General features: G+C 37.6%; 2 protein-coding genes across 6 annotated transcripts in view; one reads left to right on the top strand and one right to left on the bottom strand.

Annotated features, from left to right (window-relative positions):
• The window catches only part of ELP4 (elongator acetyltransferase complex subunit 4), a 276,959-nt gene extending 269,523 nt beyond the window's left edge, over positions 1-7,436 (bottom strand). For 3 of the 4 annotated variants that reach the window (XM_023737996.1, XM_023737989.1, XM_023737998.1), the window contains exon 1: positions 7,181-7,418. In XM_023737996.1, the coding sequence (XP_023593764.1) occupies positions 7,181-7,403 (223 nt within the window). In that variant the 5' untranslated portion in view covers positions 7,404-7,418. Of the gene's footprint in view, positions 1-7,180 lie in introns of all 4 variants that reach the window. The other variant, XM_004369749.1, reaches the window with a different exon arrangement.
• Positions 7,437-7,568: 132 nt separating this feature from the next.
• Positions 7,569-21,193, top strand: part of IMMP1L (inner mitochondrial membrane peptidase subunit 1) — a 99,111-nt gene continuing 85,486 nt past the window's right edge. Inside the window, exons 1-2 of one of the 2 annotated variants that reach the window (XM_023737964.1) lie at positions 15,243-15,418; positions 16,727-16,766. The gene's annotated coding sequence lies outside the window, so the exon portion shown is untranslated. Of the gene's footprint in view, positions 7,675-15,242; positions 15,419-16,726; positions 16,767-21,193 lie in introns of those variants that run through there. The other variant, XM_023737971.1, reaches the window with a different exon arrangement.

The raw sequence follows: 21,193 nt of genomic DNA, 5'->3' as shown, positions 1-21,193 counted from the left end.
AGAAGGACAAATATTGTATAAGACCACTATTATAAGAACTCAAGAAAAGGTTTAAACACAGAAGAAAACATTCTTTGATGGTTACGAGGGTGGGGAGAGAGGGTGAGTGTTATTTACTAACTAGATAGCAGATAAGAATTATCTTAGGTGAAGGGAAGGACAGCACACACTATAGGGAAGTCAGCACAACTGGACTAAACCTAAGCTAAGAAGTTCCCTGAATACAATCAAACACTTTGAGGGACTGAGTAGCACAGGTGGGGGTCCGGGGACCATGTTTTCAGGGGACATCTAGGTCAACTGGCATAACAAAGCTTATTGAGAAAATGTTCTGCATCCTTCTTTGGTGAGTGGTGTCTGGGGTCTTTAAAGCTTGCAAGTGACCATCCAAGATGCATCAATTGGTCCTGACCACCTGGAGTAAAGGAGAATGAAGAACATCAAAGACATAAGGAAGGTATTAGCACAACAGACAGAAAGGGCCACATAAACCAGAGGCTTCATCAGCCTGAGACAAGAAGAACTAGATGGTGCCCAGCTACCACCAATGACCGCCCTGACAGGGAATACAACAGCGAGTCCCTGATGGAGCAGGAGTAGGGTGGGGTGTAGAACTCGAATTCTAGTAAGAAGGCCAGACTTAATGGTCTGACTGAGACTGCAGCAACCCCAGAAAGCGTGGCCCCCAGATTCTCTATCAGCCCAGAACTAAAACAATTTCTGAGGCCAACTCTTCAGACAGGAATTGGACTGGACTGTGGGACATAAAATGATATGCATGAGGAGTGTGCCTCTTAGGTCAAGTAGATATAAGACATTAAACAGGCAGTTTCTGTCCAGAGGTGAGATGGGAAGCCAGACAGGGTTAGGAGCTGGTTGAATGGACATGGGGAATCAGGGGTGAAAAGGAGGATCGTGCTTTCACAGTATGGGGAGAGCAATTAGGGTCACATAACCATGTATGTATAAGTTTTTGTATGGGAGACCAACTTGAAATGTAAACTTCATCTAAACTACAATAAACAAAAAAAAAACTACAAAAAATAGAAATGAAAACGTATAATGATAAAAAATAAATAATTTTTTAACTATCTAAGAGTCATTTTGTATATATTTAACCAATGTCTTGTCCAGAGCGGATAGTAAAAAAGTTTTTTAGCTGATTTCCCATAGGAAGGATTTAGGTTTCTTATCTAAGTACCCATATTTCCTCAAATTATAAATTTACATAAGGCCTGCACCAGAACAGTTACATAGAGAATAAAGGAATTTTTAAACCTTTGATGAAAACTTATCAAGAAATAGCTCCCCAATTAAATGTAGAGATCCCTACTACCGGTGCCTGGCACAGAGTTACTCTTACCATTTCAGCAATTGTCTTCTGATTAGAACAAATCAACAAAAATATCATTATGTGATAAATGGTGATCATCATAACAATAATAATTAGTAAGAATACTTCCCATTGATGAAATAGTTAAGCAAATAGTTAAGCAAAATAAGACTAAGCTAAGAAGGTGGTTCCCTGTAAGAATGGTCCTAACAACCAGATGTTCCTGATAATTCAGTGAACAGCACACCATCAAATTTTTAAAATCTCATGTTAAAAATTCTAATGTTTGGAAAATTTGTATATTACCTAATACAACACAAAATGCCAACACACTAAGTGATTTTTACCAGCTAAATTAATACACCATCAGGACTTCTCTTATACACGGAGCTAGGCTTTCTTTGTTTTTACCTAATGATTGTATTATGTAAATTTATAAGACTCAAATTTAGATTGACTACAGTAAAGGTTGGTTATTTCTAAGGTTGGTCAGGGGAGTAGGATGAAGCCATCTTACTATTTTTAAATCAAGCTTTTATTCTATGTATATTAGATACAATAATTTGACACGCACATATACATAACACATACTGACAAAATTCCTCTATTCTTCCTAATCGGATTTTAGTGTGACCAAAACCCAAACCAAACCTGTTGCTGTTGAGTTGATTCTGACTCATAGCAACACTGTAGGATAGAGTAGAACTGCCCCATAGGGTTTCCAAGGAGCAGGTGGTGGATTTGAACTGCCAAGCTTTTGGTTAGCAACTGAGCTCTTAACCAATGTGCCACCAGGGCTCCTTAGTGTGACAGGACCTCACGTTTTCCCCAAACACCTATTAGTTATTTTGATCTCCCGCACCTGATATGCCAAGGTTCTAGCTGTATTTTAAATTACTTTGTAGCCATGCTTCCCAACAAAAAAGCCAAGACAACCAATCGCAACAAACTACTTGATATAGTCATCGAAAGCTAGCTTTTAACACACTTTTAAATTTAATAATCTATTAGTAATTTTATCAAATTCCAAAAGCGACACAAACCTCACGCTAAAGGTTCCCAAATAAAATAACTACCTTTTCCCAACAGTCCACTAAAATGTTTTTATAGATACGTAACGGGATAAGGAAGCAATCAACTTATTTCTATGATAAAAATAAACAAAGGGAAAAAAAAGAGTAAAATTATCTTATTTACTGCCTCTTCTCTCTATTAATCGTAACTTAGAGAAATCATTAAAACATTTTCTAAATCACTAAGAAAATAAGAGCTCCTTGGTTTTACTTCTAGGCCTCCTTAGGAATTCTATTTATCTCCAGCATACAAAAATACAAGCACAGTATTTTATCTACATATAAGACTAGAATATTCTGAATTTGAACAGTTGAAGATACTTTGCATGCTTAATATTTTAAAGTATTAGTTTCATTAAGATTTTGCTTACATTTTTGTTGTCTCAAACCAGAAAAAAAAATTTAATACCTTAAAAAAAAATCAGAAAATTTAAGATCTTAAGTGCCAAGATCTTCCTATCTCATGATTTTAAAATACAAAGGGTTTGTTTTTCAATCCATGTAAGAAGTGATTAAACAATAATATCAGTACTATTTTAAAGGGAGAAAATTCAAACCTCCCACACCCCTAAAAACAAATCTCTAAGCTATAAATTTTGGGCAAATTAAGTCTCATTAATACACTAGAATACGAAGGCCCAGAAGATACCTTAACTATCAACAAAGGCATCTCCCCTTTTTAAAGTCAGAGAAAGTAAAATGGAAACCAAATAAAGATCAGGAAAAATAAAAGTGATTTTTACCACTCCCTTCCAGTATTCCTTATAAAGTAATAATTTTGGTTATAACTATAGAAAGGTATTCTGGGTGAAATGTTATGTAAAAATCAAGACCATACTCTTTCCTTGGTTCACAGTAATATCCTGAACTACTTAATTGATGCCAGACCCCAAATTAAATTACAGTTATTTCATTAACAAGTCTACATTTTCTTCTCTAAGAGGTATGAAACATCCCAGCTACTCTTGATTGTTAAACAGCTACTGGCTGGACAAATATGAGAGTCAAAACAGAGAACGTTATGAACAGTGATAATAGTTCTGTAGATTATACCACATGAAATAATTTTGCATACTACTACGAAGGAATAAGCTATCTACTCCTAAAATTTACAGCTACCTGTATCAGTTGCTAAAATAGCATAACCAGGATTATGTTAAAAAATATACTACAAGCTCAATGTACATTAACACACACTACAGATTAAGATTAAGGTGAGCAAAGGAAACAAGCTCACCAGTATTTTTCAATATCAATGTTGAAAATGGCAGCTACCATCAAGCTTCTTCCAGAGTATTGTTTCTAGATTATTTTTCACACTAAATCCCCCTCTGCCATTCATTTGACTGTCAAAATTTAATAAGTCCTGGACGGCACTGAGGTTAAACTAGACAAACCTGAGAAGTCACCTTTTCCCACGAACACTTCTTCGAAGTATGAGGCTAGGGATATTTTCCCCAGGTTAGACAAACCGTCCTAACAAAGACTATATTTTATGTCCTAGAAAAAAATTTTTTTCTTTTTTCTTTTTTTTTGCCAGTCTCCCTTACCTGCTATAATCTTTCTTTGGAAATTCCTGGAAGAAGGGAAAAGAAATATCTATCTAATCAAGTCCTTTTCCTTTTTAAGTATGTTATTTACATATACGAAGGAACCTGTTGCCATCGAGTTGACTCCAACTCATAGTGACCCTATAGGACAGACTGCAACTGCCCCATGGGGTTTCTAAGGAGTGGCTGGTGGATTTGAACTGCTGACCTTTTGGTTAGCAGCTGAGCTCTTAACCACTGAGCCACCAGGGTTCCTATCTACATACAGTCTTCAAATAATAACATGTCCTGGAAGCGCAGAGTTGAGAACCTGGGTTAGGAAATCTAAGAACTAGAAAAATTCAAATCAGCTAACTTGGGAAATTTATATCAAAATCTAACAATAAAATTATCAGAACAAATATATTTAATATGGTTACTTTATGTTTAAAAAAAGATATTAGAAACTTTCAAATTTATAAAATACTTTGGAGTAAACAATGCAAAAATTAGCATATTATCCAATGACTATCATTCAATTAACCTGGATGGTACCTTTTTTCAAATATAGTTTGCATCTATGCTTAAAATTACAATGACGTCATGGTAGCAATAGTAAAATGTCACAATATAATATTTACTTGTTACACAGTAACCACAAAATATACTTAAGCAACAATCACAGTATCAGAGTATAGTCTCATCATCCTGACATAACATCCTACTATCATTACATTCTGTCACAATGTGGTGATGTTAGGTTTGTCACAATTTGAGCCAAATAACATTTTTGAGTAACAATATAGTAAGAATTGTTTATACTTACATATTTAACACATTAGCAGTCAACTGTTTCACATTCAAACAATGTTTTAATGAAAAACAAATGTAATGTATTTGCTTCACAGGGCCATACAGAATGGAAAATCAAAATATAAAAATGCCATTAAATTAACAACTGAAATACTTTGGATCATATTTACTACTCCAAATGTAAATAACTTCTTCAACTTCTGTGCACTTTAAGAATTAACTGCATACATGCAAAATATTTCAAAATACTTCAGAATATTCAACTGACATTTATTTCAATCATCTTAATGAACACTAATTTTTGTGTATCTTCAAATACTAGAAGCCCCTCTCCTCCCACCCCTAGCAAATTTAGAAAATTAAAAAATTACAGTTTAAGTTTTTATCTCTGTATAAATACTTTTGGAAGGTGCTGTGGATTCTCTTTTTGATGGATGCTTTAAAAGATAGACTATAGCGAAATCTAGGAGCCCTGTTGGGGGTTAAACTCTCAGCTGTCAACCAAAAGGTTGGCGGTTGCAACCCACTAGCTGCTTCAAGGAAGAAAGATGTGGCAGTCTGCCTCCGTAAGGATTATAGCCTTGGAAACCCTATTGGGCAGTTCTACTCTGTCCTGGAGGGTTACCATGAGTCGGAATCAGCTGGATGGCGATGGCTTTAGTTTTGGTTATAGTTACATCTGTTAGGCTTAGATTCAATAAATGGTTAAAATTCCCTGAAAAAAGTTCTTAAAAACTTGAGACAGCTGTAGCATAGGGCAGAGAGCACTACATTTGGAGTCAAAAGATCAGCCCAGACTGTCACTAGTTTTGTGACTCTGTTCATGTCTCATAATTTCTCTGAGTCTGTTTCTCGAGTTCAAACATATAACTACATTTTACACGTTCCATAATCTTGTTTGGGTTCTTTTCTACACATTATTTTTCTTTCAATCAAGAATTTACTGAAAATCTACTAAATGCCAGGAAATGTGTTAAGCATATTTTGTTATTCTAGTGAGAAGCTGAAGATATAATGTCAGAAATATGATTAGACCTTTTGGTTTGGAGAGTTTCAGGATCAAGTAAATGAAATCACATCTCCACACTAAATTAAAAAAAAAAAAAAATCAAGGACTAGGAATAGTGACTCATATTGAAGCTGAAAGGGGGGAGGGAGTGAAATAAATATTTGCTAATTAGTTATTACGAATCATTTGTTTATAGTACCATGCAACTCTGGAAGACAACAGACTTGAAACAATTCAGTGAAAAATACTAAAATTTATGCAGGAAAAACCCCAGGATCCTGTTAGGTCATGAAAGAACAGAGGGCAAAAAGCCATACTGTCTCTCGTAGGTTGCTTTCCTTGTCACTTTCCTCTGCACTAAGCGCATTTGAAAAGCATTCGTTGTGGGAAAAATTAGGGAGAAAATGTCAAGTGAAGTACAAGAACAAGCAATGGCATTTGCAGTATCTTACGAAAGTGTACAAGATTTAACACACATATATGACACATTTTTTAAAAAGTTATGAAATATACAATATAGACCACGTTTAATGAAGCAGCATTCCAGATAGTAACCAACTAATCAACAAGCTTTATTAACAAACACAACTCTGTCCTAACCAATCTAATCTGGCCAATCCTTTCAACATAACAGCTATGAAACAAGCATATGCTCTAGCAGGCTCTTCATGCAAAATTCCAGAGGTTATAAAGGAAAACCTAAGAACCGGCCTTCTTTTTCTCGTTAAAATATGTATTAAGTTTAAATATATGTTTGGCATGCAGCAATCAACTCTACGAGGCAAAATATATATTGTAAGAAACTAACAAATACATATACACATATACTTAATGCGGATATAGGTATGCCTCTCTAAATGTCCAGGTTTTAACTATTTTGGGTCAACATATACCTTCGACATACATTCTCTTAAAGCTAATATAAGATTCAGAACCTGGAAATGAGCAGCCTGGCGGTGACAAGGGGGATGTTACTTTTTTCAGCATTTTCTATGGAAGCCTGTCTCTCAGAATGATAAAAAAAACTTTATTAGGTTAGTCCAAGGCGTGAACTACCCAGGATTGGCAGAAGGGTGCACCCAGAGATAGGAAGGGGGAATCTTAGAAGAAGACCAAACTGTCTCCAGACATTAATTCTTCCCCTTGACTAGGAAGCATGTCAGGGGTAAAAGCATGTAGGTATCTCGCCGTAATCTGGAAACTGAATGATGGGCGGAGAACGAGAGTAGACACTCGGGGCACTAAAACAGGTTTGAGTCTCCACGCAACCCTTCCTCCCCTTTCTCAATATCAGACCCCGCTATTCTCTCCACGTTGGAAGGCTGAAGGGTCAAAAAGGGATGTGGAGTCAGAGTGCATCTCTCGGTAGGTTCCCCCCCTGAGCTTCCCCTCTGTTGAACCTGGATCTCCGTTCCGAACCGACCTAAGAGCTGGTCCAGGGCTGGAAGCCCGGTTGATACCAGCAGCTGCCCATTCCGCACCGACGGTCGTGTGCCCGCGATGGACACCAGACGAGAGCCACTGCTGTCGGTACCCCCGGCTCTAGGACCCTTCCTCTGGAAACCGGTCACGTTGTTCTTGCTCGTTGCCGCCGCCATAAACCCAGTACCCCCGGCGCCGGTGCCGCAAGTTTCCACGGCCGCCATCTTGGACCCTCCCGTGTTGCCCCAATAGGAAGGAACTCTGGGAACTCTGCGGCCCGCCTGTCAGAACCAGACCCAAACTCCCGCCTCCTTGCCGCTACCGCAGCTGTAATTGCCAATAGGATGGAGAAGTCTCTTCCGAGTTAGCCAATCGCAAGGCGCGTTGCTGAAAAGTGCGATCTGCCTAAGCCCTGGCGGACTTCTGCGGGGCCCAGGTGAAAAAGGGCCAGCTGAGTCTTGGGTGAGAGTCGATCCGGCTTCTTTGGTGCCAGAGGTGGGTAATATTCAGTGTTCTTGAGTGCGTTTATTCACGTTGAGTTAAAGAAGACGATGGGGAAGCCTTAAGCCCGTTCAGGGCTAGTCTAGAAATTGCTAGTAGGAGCTTGCCCCTTTCTCCGCTTGATTGTAAAGAGAAGTAAAGAAGATACTTTTCCCTGCCCCCTTCTCTTCTGATTTCTGAGAGAAAGCTCACTCCACCTTCCCTGAGCAATTTTTTTCTGAATGGCGATGTTATATATCGAAGCAATTGGAATTGTTAATGAGTTGCTTGCTGAGAGTCTAGGCTCCGTTCGTCAGTGCTAGTGGTAGGTGGGTAGATTTAGACCTTGGAGTGAAAAATGTTGAGCTTTGAGGTAATTGGGTTTTCCTCTGTTTGAAACAGCAAATGACAAAATGTACCTCTCTGAAAAGTCCCTGTGAGAAGATTTCGTTAATTTTAATTAGGGCTGCTGGAAGTCTTGGAGCGCCTTTCTGTAAGCGGTGTGAATGACAAGTGTTACTCTGACAACCTTGTTCACACATTTAATTGTGGTTTGCTGTTAGAGCTGCTGCAAATAACAAAAAATACTTTAGGTTTCCTCCCCTAAAAAATGATAAAAAGAATTCGATATGTATGTACTTTCTGTTTCTAGTTATTTGTGAACTCTGAATTGAGAGCTTTTAAATTAAAGTAAGAGTTTTATGTGCAGGAAAAAAACATGTAATTTAGAGCTGTGCCTTTGAATTTAAACACTTTCTCAAAACTGAACTGGTGAGGGGTGAGTTGTTTTTAAAGGCGTTCATAGTTGACAAATGTCTAAATTACAAAGGACTCTCAAATCATACCTGCACTATTACATTACTATTGATTTTGACAATGTAGTTTTTAAATGCATCGAACTTTATTAGGGAAAAAAAAAAACAACTGTACTATTTAACAATGTATTGGCTGGAACGTTTTGATTAAGGTTTAGATGCTTTCATCTTTAATCTTCACCAGTATAGATCTTTAAATCACTCGTTAACTAGCTGTTGAATGCTGTCTGCTTAGATGTAATCTTGTCATTTTAGACCTATAGAAATAGAAGTGGTCTCATTTGGGGGAGATAAGGTTAACAATGGTAAACAATATAGTTATTAAAATGAACAGTATGTGCCAATTTTGTCCTGTAGAAAATAAGTACCAGTGAGATAAAGGAGCCCTGGTGGCACAGTGGTTAAGAGCTCGGCTGCTAACCAAAAGATAGGCAGTGCAGATCCACCAGTCGCTCCTTGGAAACCGTATAGGGCAGTTCTACTCTATCCTCTAGGGTCACTATGAGTTGGGACCAACTCGATGGCACCTAACAATAACAACAGTGAGAGACAAAGTGCCAAAGCAGTCCAATATCAAATAGAAACTTCTTGAATATTTTTGCCTTACTGACAACTTTGAAGTACTACAAACACTTAGGTTTTGTAGATTTCCTTGTAGTTTCTTGTTTCCTACTTGATTTACTTCACTCTTTAGTTTTCTCAAGATAATAGTGATGCTTTGTTTCATTATCAGAGCTGAAGAATTATTTTCTAACTTTGACTGATTTGGGAAACGTGATGTATGTACACATTGAGTCATTCCTGAAATTAGGTTATATCCCTGTTATAACACTGTCATACAATACATTAATGTACTATTTTTCTTTTTTTTACAAAGACAAAAACTTTTGCTCCCAAATACTGGAATTTATCAGCATATAAAAACAAACAAACAAACCAAACCCGTTGCTGTCCAGTCGTTTCTAACTGATAGCAACCCTGTAGGACACAGTAGAGCTGCTCCATAGGGTTTCCAAGGAATGACAGGTGGATTTGAATTGCCAACCTTTTGGTTAGCAGCCAAGCTTTTAACCACTGCACCACCAGGGCTCCTATCAGCATATACCAAAAAAACAAAAACCAAACCAGTTGCCGTCAAGTCGATTCCAGCTAGTCAAATTAAATATAAAGCATTGTAATAAATACCATGGAAGGAAGAGTTAACATGGTAGGTGTTTAGGTGTGGAATTAATTCAACAGTTATTTATTGAACACATAATAAATTCCAGGGAGTATGCTAAGTACTCAGGTTACAGAGAAAAAATACTAGTCTCTGCTCTTTTTGAGTTCACGGATGGCGACAGTGGGTGGGTAAATAAAAGGTTCCTCTGTATCCACGAGGGATTGGTTCCAGGACCCCCACAGATACCAAAATCTGCGAATGCTCAAGTCCATTATGTAAAATGGAGTAGTATTTGCATATAACCTATGCACATCCTCCTGTATACTTTAAATAATTGTTTGATCACAATTGAAGTCTTGCTGTAGAAGGTAGCCCTTCTGTGAGTTTCTTGAGCTCTTCTGGGAACCCTGATGCTGCCTCGGATGCCGATTCTCCCATGATCTTGAAGTTCTTGAGGCTTTAGTGCTTAACATGGCTAGCCAATTATCCCTTACTAGCCTGAAACTCCTTCCTCTCACTCTCCTCAACTCCCTCACAATTAGCCTTCAGGGGATTGCTTTGACCACTTAATTGCTTTTTAGGAGCCATTTTTTCGCAGAAACAAAGGATGCACACAACACAAATAGCAAACAAATGAGATGCCAGGTGAACAATGCTCAAATAACGAGTGCTGGAGAGAGACTGAGGATCTGGGAAATGGCAGAAGGCTACAGCAGGGTATGCCTACATATCACTTCATTCGCATGGATTCAGTGTAGTGCTCGATGTGCCGCAAGTTCAAATTTTGCTTTTTGGAACTTTCTTTTTTCCTAGTATTTTTGATCCCCCATTGGTTGAATCCACGGATGTGGAACCTGCAGATATGGAGGACCAACTGAATGCTACTAAAGGCTACTATAAAGAGAACAAACGAAGGCTACCTAGCTCAGATTGAGAGAGAGGAGCTTTGGAAGTTTCTCTGAGGAGGAAGCTTAGTCTTGAGTTTTGAAGGATGTACAGAAGATAAAGGAATTTAAGAGAATGAGAGCTGATACAAAGAATGGGAAGACTGCAGCTTTAATAAATCAGTTCTCATGATCCTGTGCAAGTAGTTCTCATGAGGTACATAGAGGGTGGTAAAGAGTCCTTGTGATTGCTAACTGAAAGGTTGGCAGTTCAAACCCACCTAGCTGCTCCGAAGGAGAAAGACCTGCTGATTTCCTGTAAAGACTGTTGTTAGATATCGTCGAGTCAATTCTAACTCATAGTGACCCTGTGTACAACGGAACAAAACACTGCCTACTCCTGCACCATCCTCATAATTGTTGCTATGTTTGAGCCCAGTGTTGCAGCCACTGTGTCAGTCCATCTCATCAAGGGTCTTCTTTCTTGCTGACCCTCTACCAACCATGATGTCCTTCTCCAGGAACTGGTCCCTCCTGATAACATGTCCAGAGTACGTGAGACGAAGTCTTGCCATCCTTGCTTCTAAGGAGCACACTGGCTATATTTCCTCCAAGACAGACTTGTTCATTCTTCTGGCAGCCCATGGTATATCAGTATTCTTCACCAACACCCTAATTCAAGGATATCAATTCTTCTTCAGTCTTCCTTATTCATTGCCCAGCTTTCGCATGCATACAAGATGATTGAAAATAGAAAACCCTATGGGACAGTTCTACTCTGTCACATGGGGTCACTATGAGTCGAAATTGACGTGACAGCACACAACAACAACCTATAGAGGCCAAGAGAAGACTGGAGAAGTTTATGAAGACTGTGAAAATTTTTTCCTTAAGGATGTGAGAAATAGGCAGCAATTGAAAAATTTTAGGACATAACATATTGATCATATTTGATAGTTACGAATTGGTTAAAATTGTGCTAAAAGAAAATGGTTTAGTGTAACTGGGATAAAGAGAATGGGATGAATCAAGAGGTACTATAAAGGAGTAGAATTGACGCAACGAAGGAAGGTTGAAGAGTAGAATCAAACATGACTAATACGTTTCTGCCTTGAGCAGCCTTGTGGATGGTGGAGGATAGGGAATAAAGGAAAAATAGCAGAATTTTTGCAGTTGTGGTTGTGGTTTTGGAGGATGAGAGATGATAGAGTTTTGTTTTTGTTTTTTTTTTTTCTGTTTTAAATGTGTTTAATTTTAAATACCCATGTAGTATCCAAGTGGAGATGTCTAATATGAGGTAGGCTATGTGAGAAAAGGATCTCTAGATGAAAGATAGATTTGGAATTAATGAGTACATGGTGAGAGTTGACGCCAAAGGACTGGATAAAAGTCACCAATGAAATATATACCTTACAAAGAGAGGGAAATAAAAAACAACAGAATAAACTTTAAGGAACATTAGTATTTAATTGCTGGGTACAGGAACAGAGAGTAAAATAAGAATTGGAAAATGTTCATTTGATTTAGTAAGAATGGTTTATTTGTGACTTTGTTAAGGGTGTATTTGCTGGAGTAGTAGACTTAAAAGTCAACCATTTGTACCTAGAAGTGAATGGCAAGTGAAGTTGAGTATTCTACGAAGGTAGGCTGTGGGGTAAAGGACCTAGTTTTACCCTAAGTAAGATGGCCTTTATCCTTAGCTCCAGAGAAATTACCCTTGGAGTAATTGGTGTACCTTGTTCTCAGCTTCCAGGCCATGCCTGAGAATTTGTGCTGGCAAGTAGGGGCTGACCAGACCAGAAAAAACTCGCCTGGGAAGCCTGTATCAACTAATGTCAGGAGGCATGATTTAACTTACCATCCAGGACTAGCCAATAAAAGCCCTGAACACTAAGGCTCAAGAGCTTTCTGGTTGCTAAGAACGTCTGCTCCCAGGAGGGTTGCGCATCCTTTGGAACATGGAAGCTCTGTGTAGGGAACTCTCCCAGACTTCACCTAGATATCTCTTTGTTTGTATCCTTTTTGGTTATACTAAATCGGTAGTCTTAAGTATAATATACTCTCTGTGAGTTCTGTGAGTTGTTCCAGTGAATTATCAAACCCAAAGGAACAGTAGGAACAAGCAGGTCAGAAAGTAAGGATGCCATGTGGACTGCTGAGATTGTGGCTGGCATCCTGAAGGGCCAGTGGGAAACCAGCCCTGAATTGATGGCCAATAGGTCTGAAGGTTGGGATGTTGTGTGGACTCCCCAGACTTGTGACTGGCATGTGCCTATTTGACAGTCTGAAGGATGGTGTTCTTTAAACTTGTGATCTCTGACCTAGCTTTGGGTGAATGCCATGGGGGCAGCTCATGATAAGGATGGACTAATGGGAATGTGAGGACTGGATCAGTTGCCACATTTTGGAGATTGGATTTATGCAGATCCTTACTGCTCATAGACCATTTTACATTTTTTAAAAAATATTTTACTGTGTTTTAGGTGAAAGTTGATACAGCAAATTTGATTCCCTTTTATCAATTTTTATATAAATTGTTCTGTGCCAGTGGTTACAATTTTTACAGTGTGTCAGCATTCTCATTATTTCCATCCTGTTTGTTCTGTTTCCATTGATCTAGATTCCCTTCTCCGTGCAGTCTCATCTTTGCTTTTAGGTAGCTGTTGACTGTTTTGTCTTATACAGTTAATTGTTTAAGAGAGCACATTACTCACGGGTAATGTTTATTTTACAAACCACTATTACTTGGCTGAAAGGTGACCTCCAGAAATAGCTTCAATTCCAAGTTCAAAGGCTATCTTAGGCTAATAGTCTTGGGGGTTCCTCTAGTCTCTGTTGGTCCAGTAGGTCTGGCCTTTTTTTTAGGAATTTGAGTTTTGTTCTACATTTTTCTCCCATTCTATCCAGGACTATCTGTTGTGTCCTTGGTTAGAACAGTTGGTAGTGGTAGCCTGGCACCATCTAGTTCTTCTGGTCTCAGGTTTGAAGAGGTTGTGGTTCACGTGGGCTATTAGTCCCATGGACTAGTTTCTTCTTGGAGCTTTTGATTTCCTTCATTCTTTTTTGCTCCATACGAGTAGAGACCAATAGTTGTATTTTAGATGGCCACTGACAAGCTTTTAAGACCCCAGATGCTACTCACCAAACTTGGACGTAGAATGTTATGTTTGTGAACTATGTTATGCCAGTTGACTAAGCTGTTCCCTTAGACTATGGTCCCACGCCTTTTGACCCAATAAACCAATCCCACGAGTTGTTTGGATATATCTAGGAAGCCTCCATAACCGTGCCCCCTGTGTGGTTTGTTATCCATGTGGACATATATGCAGCACACACAAATGTGTATACATATACTTGCATGTACACCTATACATGTGTGTGCATTTACTCCCGTATGCCTTCGTATACACATATATGCATCCATATCTACCTGTGTAGCCACACACATGTTTTTTGGTTGTTTTTACTGTTGCTGCAAAATTATGTATGTTACAGCATTTACCGAAATTGTTCCTTTTTCTCATGTACTTCTTAGTGTCTTTACCTTGGTCAGGTTATGCTGACTTCACCCATATTTGAGATTGCCTTTCCCATCACCAAAAGTAACAAGTGTCTACTATCTTGAAAGTGATTCCCCTTCTCTCCCTCCCATCCCTGTTAACCATCAAATAACTTTGCTTTCTGTGTGTATATCTTTTCTTGACTTTTTATAATTGTGGGGCCATACAATATTTGTCTTTATGTGATTGACTTATTTCATTCAGCAAAATGTCCTCCAGATTCATCCATGTGGTAAGATGTTTTGCAGATTTCTCATTATTCTTTATAGTTGCATAGTATTTCATTGGATGTATACCACAATTTGTTTATCCATTCATCTGTTGATGGACACTTAGGTTTCCATCTTTTTGCTATTGTGAATAATGCTACAATGAACATAAGTGTGCATATGTTTATTCGTGTCACTGCTGTTATAGCTCTAGGACATATACTTAGGAGTGGGATTGCTGGATCATAAGGTATTTCTAGTTCTAGCTTTTTGAGGAAGCACCATACTGTTTTCCATAGTGGTTATACCATTTTACAATCCCACCATCAAAGTGTAAGAGTTTGAATTCCCCCAGAACCTCACCAGCTTTTGATGTTTTCTGGTTTTTTCATCATTGCCATTTTTGTAGGGGTGAGATAGTATCTCATTGTAGTTTTGATTTGCATGTCTCTAATGGCTAATGATCGCGAGCATCTTTTCATTTATTTGTTGGCTGCCTGAATGTCCTCCTTGGTGAAGTGTCTGTTCATGTCCTTTGCCCATTTTTTGATTGGATTGTTTGTCTTTTTTTTGTTGAGTTGTTGAACTTTTCTATATATTCTAGAGATCTATAGATATCTCTAGATATGTCGTTGCCAGAGATTTTTTTCTAGTCTGTATGTTCTCTTTTTATATTCTTTTTAAAGTCTTTTTTGATGAGCATAAGTATTTAATTTTTGGGAGCTCCCAGTTAACTAATTTATGTTCTGTTGTTTGTGCATTTTTTGTTGTGTTTGATAGACTATATATGCTGAAGGTTAGGTCCTCTAGTTTTGACCCCATATTATCTTTGAGGAACTTTATCACTTTAGCTTTAACATTTAGGTCTCTCATCCATTTTGAGTTAGTTTTTGTACATGGTATGAGATAGACCTTGATTCATTTTTTTTTTTTTTTTGCATGTGGATATCCAGTCTTATGAGCACCATTTGTTAAAGAAACTGTTCCTTCCCCATTGAATGGACTTTGACCCTTTGTCGAAGATCAGCTGCCACCATTTTACATTTTAAGAAGCTTTGCTGTGAAGGAGGAGAGAGATGGCCAAAGTTTAAAGAAGAGTTTTGTTGTTGTTCTTAGAGAGAGAAAAAAGGTCCTGGAAAAATATTCTAGACAATTGATAAAAGAAAAAGACCAGGGGAGGGAGGAGTGAAATCTATAGCACAGGAGTGTGACCAGTATTAGAAAGGAAGAGGGACAACTCAATGGCTCAAGATTATAAATGGAAACAAGGCTCTTTTCCTTTTTTTCTGCCATTAAATCTTGGAATCTCGAGACCATTTTCTCTTTTCATTTCATGTTCTTTTCTTCATCCACCCCCATGACTTCAATTGTCATTCATACACCAGTGACTGACGTATTTACAGTTTAAATCACTTCTCTGAGATCCAGGATCATAAATCCAGATAGGTATTTTACCTGTCTCTTGGATGTCTTAGTGGAATCTCAAACTCATAATGCCCCATATTAAACCTCCTCTGGTGTTTCATATCTCAGTAAATTATAGTATCATTTCTAGAAATTAGTTGCCTTACTACACTCAGTCTCTTATGGTTCATCCCACCTATCCAGTCCATCACCAAGACCTATAGATTTTACTTTTTAATAGCTCTCTAATTCATTCTAGGGGGTCTGACACACATCTTCAGGTTCTGTTGCAGTCCATTCTCCATTCAAGAGCCAACTTGATCTTTTCAAAATAGAAGTCTCGTCATATAATATAAAAGTGAAACTTCTTAACAAGGCCCTAAATGTAGTTATAACTACCTCTATAGCCACATCATTCTCTATAACTTCCTTTATTCTCTGCACACTAGCGTTCATTCAATCTCCTGTACTCACCCTGCTCCTTTCCTCCAGAAGCCCACTAATTAAAACTTCTGCTTATCCTTCAAATCTCACTTTAACCATCACATCCTTAGTAAAGCCATTTTACCTTGCTTTCAAATGAAATCAGCTATTAGAAGACCGTAGGCTGAGGCTCCATAAGCAACATGTATATCACCCTTGTGGCCACATTGTGGGACCCTTTCCCCAAGAATTGCAACAAGCTGATATTCTGAAACGTGTTCAGGTACAATTGAAAGCCCCCAGAGACCAATATATGGTACACCACAAAAAATATAATGGGCATGGTAAGCAACTAGAACCCCTTATCACAGATGGGCACCCCTTTGATTGGGTGGTGTTTAAGAGTTTTTCTGAGCCCTAGGGTCCATATTGTTGTGTCTATGGAGATAAAGTATATAACAAAAGTATAACAAATATTGTGAAGGATTACTACTGAGCCTGTCTGTTTTCAGGCAACACGACTGAGGGAATAAATGCAAAGGTCATGCCTACCCAGAGGAAGGCCCAGGACCCCAAATAATATCCTGTTGTCTCCTTCCTTTCGCTATAGGTACAAAAGTAAACCACAGTTCTGACTTCTAGCATCACAGGTTTGTTTTATCTGTTTTTGTACTTTATATGAATGAAGTAATACAGTATGTACTCTTATGAGTGACTTCTTTTGCTCAGTGTATGTTTGTGAGATGATCCTTATTAATGTGTGTAGTAGATGATTTATTATTGCTGTTTAGTAGTGTTGTGTGAATATATCACAGTTCATTTTCCATTCTACTGATGAAAAGAGTTTGGCTAGTTTCCCATGTGGGGCCATTTTTCCAAAGTGGTTGTACCAGTTTCCACTGTTACCAGGAGTGTGTGAATTTCAATTATTTTTCATCATTATCAAACATATTTTCTCTTTTAATTTTAGCTATTCTGGGAGGGTTGTGGTATAGAGCATAGTAGTTTTGCATTTGGACTGATACAGTTGAGCACATGTTCATATGTTTATTGGTCATTTGGATAACCTGTTTTATGAAAGGTCTGTTCATGCCTTTTGCCCATTTAAAAAAAAAAAAGAATTGTTTGTCTTTTCCTCATGGAATTGTAAGAATATGTGTATGAGTTCATTTTCAAATAAGTACATTTCATATATCTTTTCCTAGTCTGTGATTTGCCTTTTAATTTTCTTAATCATCTTCTGATTTTAGTAAAAATATATTGAGTTATCAATTTTTCTATTTATGACTAGCTTTTTATGGCTAGATTTGCCCACTTTAAGATTCTGAAGAGGATGTCTGTGTTTTCTTATTAAAGCCATGTTATTTACTTTTAAACACTTACGTCTTCAATCTGTTGGAAGGGATTTTTTGTTTTTTGTGTGAGGTAGTGGTAAAGGTGCATTTTTCCCCCATGTGGATATTCTGTTGACCTAGCACTATTTGTTGAGAAGATAATTCTTTCCCTGCTGTATTGATCTTTTTAATAAATAAAGCCATTATATGAATTAGATGAGTTTCTTTTTGAACTGTATTCTATTCCATTGGACAGTTTGTGGTTCTTCAGAAAGACAAATGGATGGTGTTTGGAAATAGGTGTCTTCTTTTGTTATGTTAATGAGGTCCTACAGTGTAAGGTGGGTCCCGAACCTCCATCATAAGGGAAATTAAAAATACTTAGAGTCAAATGAAAATGAAAGCATAACATACCAAAACTAATGGGATACAGCAAAGAGAGTACTCAGAGAAAAATTTATAGCTGTAAATGCTTACAATAAAAAAAAGAAAGATTTCAAATAAATAACCTACTCTTATACCTTGACGAAGGAGTCTGGTGGCACAGTGGTTAAAGTGTTCTGATGCTAACCAAAAGGTCGGTAGTTCAAACCCACCAGCCACTCTGCAGAAGAAAGATGTAGCAGTCTACTTCTGTAAAGATTTACAGCCTTGGAAGCCCTACGAGGCAGTTCTAGTTTGTCCTATAGGGTTGCTATGAGTTGAAATCGACTCGATGGCAGTGGGTTTTTTTTTTAATACCATGAGGAACTAGAAAAAGAAGAGCAAATGAAACCCAAAGCTACCCAAAGGAAGGAAATAATAAGAATTACAGCAGAGATAAAGTGCAATAGAGAATATAGAAACAATAGAGGGAATCAACGAAACCAAAAGTTGCTTCTTTGAAAAGATCAATGAAGTTGACAGACCTTTAGAGTGACAAGGAAAAAAAGAGAAGATACAAATAACTAAAATCAGAAATAAAAGTGGAAACATTACTACCAACACTACGGAAATAAAAATGATTATAAGCAATTACTCTGAACAGTTTAATGCCGACAAACTAGATAATCTAGATGAAATGGAAGAATTCCGATAAACATACAAACTAGCTAAATTGGCTCAAGAAGAAATAGAAAATCTCAACAGACCTATAACAAGTGAAGAGATTGAATTAGTAATTAAAAACTTTGCAACAAAGAAAAGCCCAGGATCAGATGGCTTCACTGAAGAATTCTACCAAATGTTTAAAGAAAAACTAATACCAATCTTTTCCAAATTCCTCTAACAAATAGAAGAGGGAACACTGCCTAACCCCTTCTGTGAGGCTAGCATTACCCTGTTACTAAAGCCAGATAAAGGCATCACAGGGAAGGAAAAGTACAGATCAATAACTTCCATGAATATAGATGTAAAAATCTTCAACAAAATAAACTAGTAAGCTGAATCCAACAGCATAGTAAAAGGATTATACACCATGGCTAAGTGGGATTTATCCCAGGAATATAAATGTGGTTCAACATGAGAAAATCAGTCAGTGTAATGCAGCATATCAATAAAATGAAGGTGAAGAACCACCTGATTTTCCAAATTGATACAGAAAAAGCATTTGACAAAATAAAAAAAAAAAACCATTTCATGATAAAAGTACTCAGCAATCTAGGAGTAGAAGGGAAATTCCTCTTCATGATAGAGGGCATTTATGGAAAAGCCCACAGTGATATCGTACTCAATTGTGAAAGACTGAAAGGTTTCCCCCTAAGATCAAGAACAAGTCAAGGATGCCAACTTTCAGTACTGCTAATCAACATTGTCATGGAAGTTCTAGCCAAAGCAGTTAGTCAAGAAAAAGAAACAAAAGGCACCCAAATCGGAAAGAAAGAAGTAAAAGTATCTCTTATTTGCAGATGATATGATCCTAGCAGGGCTTTGAACTGGTTTGAAACGGTTCAGTCATGGCTGACAAAAACAAGAGCAGCGTATGCATCGCATAGCAGCCAAACCTCTTGGCCGTCAGATTTCGCACTGAGTAGGAAACAGTGCTGCCCTGCTCAAAGATGGTGACCTACTGCACCACTTTGAATGTGTGTCACTCTACACATTCCTGCCAATAATACAATCAGAGTAAAACTGTCCTCCAAAGGGTTTTTAGTGGCTAATTTTTTGGAAGTAGGCTGCCAGACCTTTGTTCTGAGGTGCCTATGAGTGGACTTGAATCAACAACATTTTGGTTAGTAGCTGAATGCATTAACTGTTTATACCACCCAGAGACTCACGTTACTCACTAGGGAGATGCAAATCGAAACCACAGTGATGCAAATCAAAACTTCACATTCACGAGTATATTGTCAGATAAAGGAAAACTAGCAAGTGTTGGTGAGGATGTGGAAAAATTGGAACCCTTGTGTATTACTGGTGGGAACGTAAAATGGTGCACCACTGTGGAAAACTAGCTGTTCCTCAAATTGTTAAATACAGAATTACCATGTGACCTAGCAACTCCACTCCTAGAAATGTATCCCAAAGAGCTGAAAGCAAGGACTCAGATACTTTCACAACATGGTGAATGTAATTAGTGTCACTGAATTGTACACCTAAAAGTGTTTAAAATGGAAAATTTGTTACATGTATTTTACCACAATAATTTTTTTAAAAAAAAAACTTTTATTCCTAACTCTTGTTATAGAATTGTTTCTACCTGTCTTTGAATTATATTTTCTAAGGAAATATTTTTTGAATTGTTAGTGAATTTGATAACATTATTTGCATTCTCTACATTGAATTATTTTATAATCTCTTCCATATTTCTACTATTCAGTTTCTCATTTATAATGCTGTACCTTTTGAATTTTCTCTCAATTTTTTTTCCTCTGATTAACTTTGAAGAATTTAAAAAAAAATCTTTTGGTAGTATTTTCATATAATGAGGTCTTAGGTTTGTTTAAGGAGCCTTGGTGGCACAGTGGTTAAGCACTCGTCCGCTAACCAAAAGGTCGGTGGTTTGAAATCACCAGCTGCTTTGCAGGAGAAAGATATGTTAATCTGCTTCTGCAAAGATTTACATCCTTGGAAACCCTGTGAGGCAGTTCTCTGTCCTATAGTGTCTCTCGGAGTTGAATGGAATAGACTCAAGGGCAGTGGGTTTGGTTTTTGTGTTTGGGTAGGTTTATTTATTATTTCCTTTTCTAATGTCACTAATTTTTGTCCTTTTTGGAATGTATTACTTTTTCCTGCTTTTCTTAGAAATGTTTGTTTTTCACTCTAGCATTTTTTAAAACAATATTTTATAGGAAAGCCCAATAATGTATTATAATTTCCAAACGAACACTGTTCAGTAGACTTCTTGCATTGATGGAAGTGTTCATCTACAATGTCCAGTATAATGGCCACTAACCACTTATGGTTATCCAACACTTGAAATATGACTGATATGACTGAGGACTTGAATTTTTAAATTTTATTTACTTTTAATGATTTAAATTTAAACAATTTTATTGTGGCTGGTTATTACCATAATGGAGCCCTGGTGGCACAGTGGTTAAGAGCTACAGCTGCTAACCAAAAGGTCAGCAGTTCGAATCCACCAGCCTGCTCCTTGGAAACTCTATGGGGCAGTTCTTCTCTGTCTTGTAGGGTCACTATGAGTCGGAATAGACTCGACGGCAGCGGGTTTGGTTTGATTTAATTATTACCATATTGGACAGCTGTAGATCAACTGTTAGTAAACTTTTTCTGTTAAAGGTCAGATAGTAAGTATTTTACTT

This window comes from Trichechus manatus, unplaced genomic scaffold (genome assembly GCF_000243295.1).
Source record: "Trichechus manatus latirostris isolate Lorelei unplaced genomic scaffold, TriManLat1.0 scaffold00006, whole genome shotgun sequence".
NCBI classification, from domain to species: domain Eukaryota; kingdom Metazoa; phylum Chordata; class Mammalia; order Sirenia; family Trichechidae; genus Trichechus; species Trichechus manatus.
Note: the sequence above shows the minus strand (reverse complement) of the source record. Positions and strands in the feature narration are given on the sequence as shown.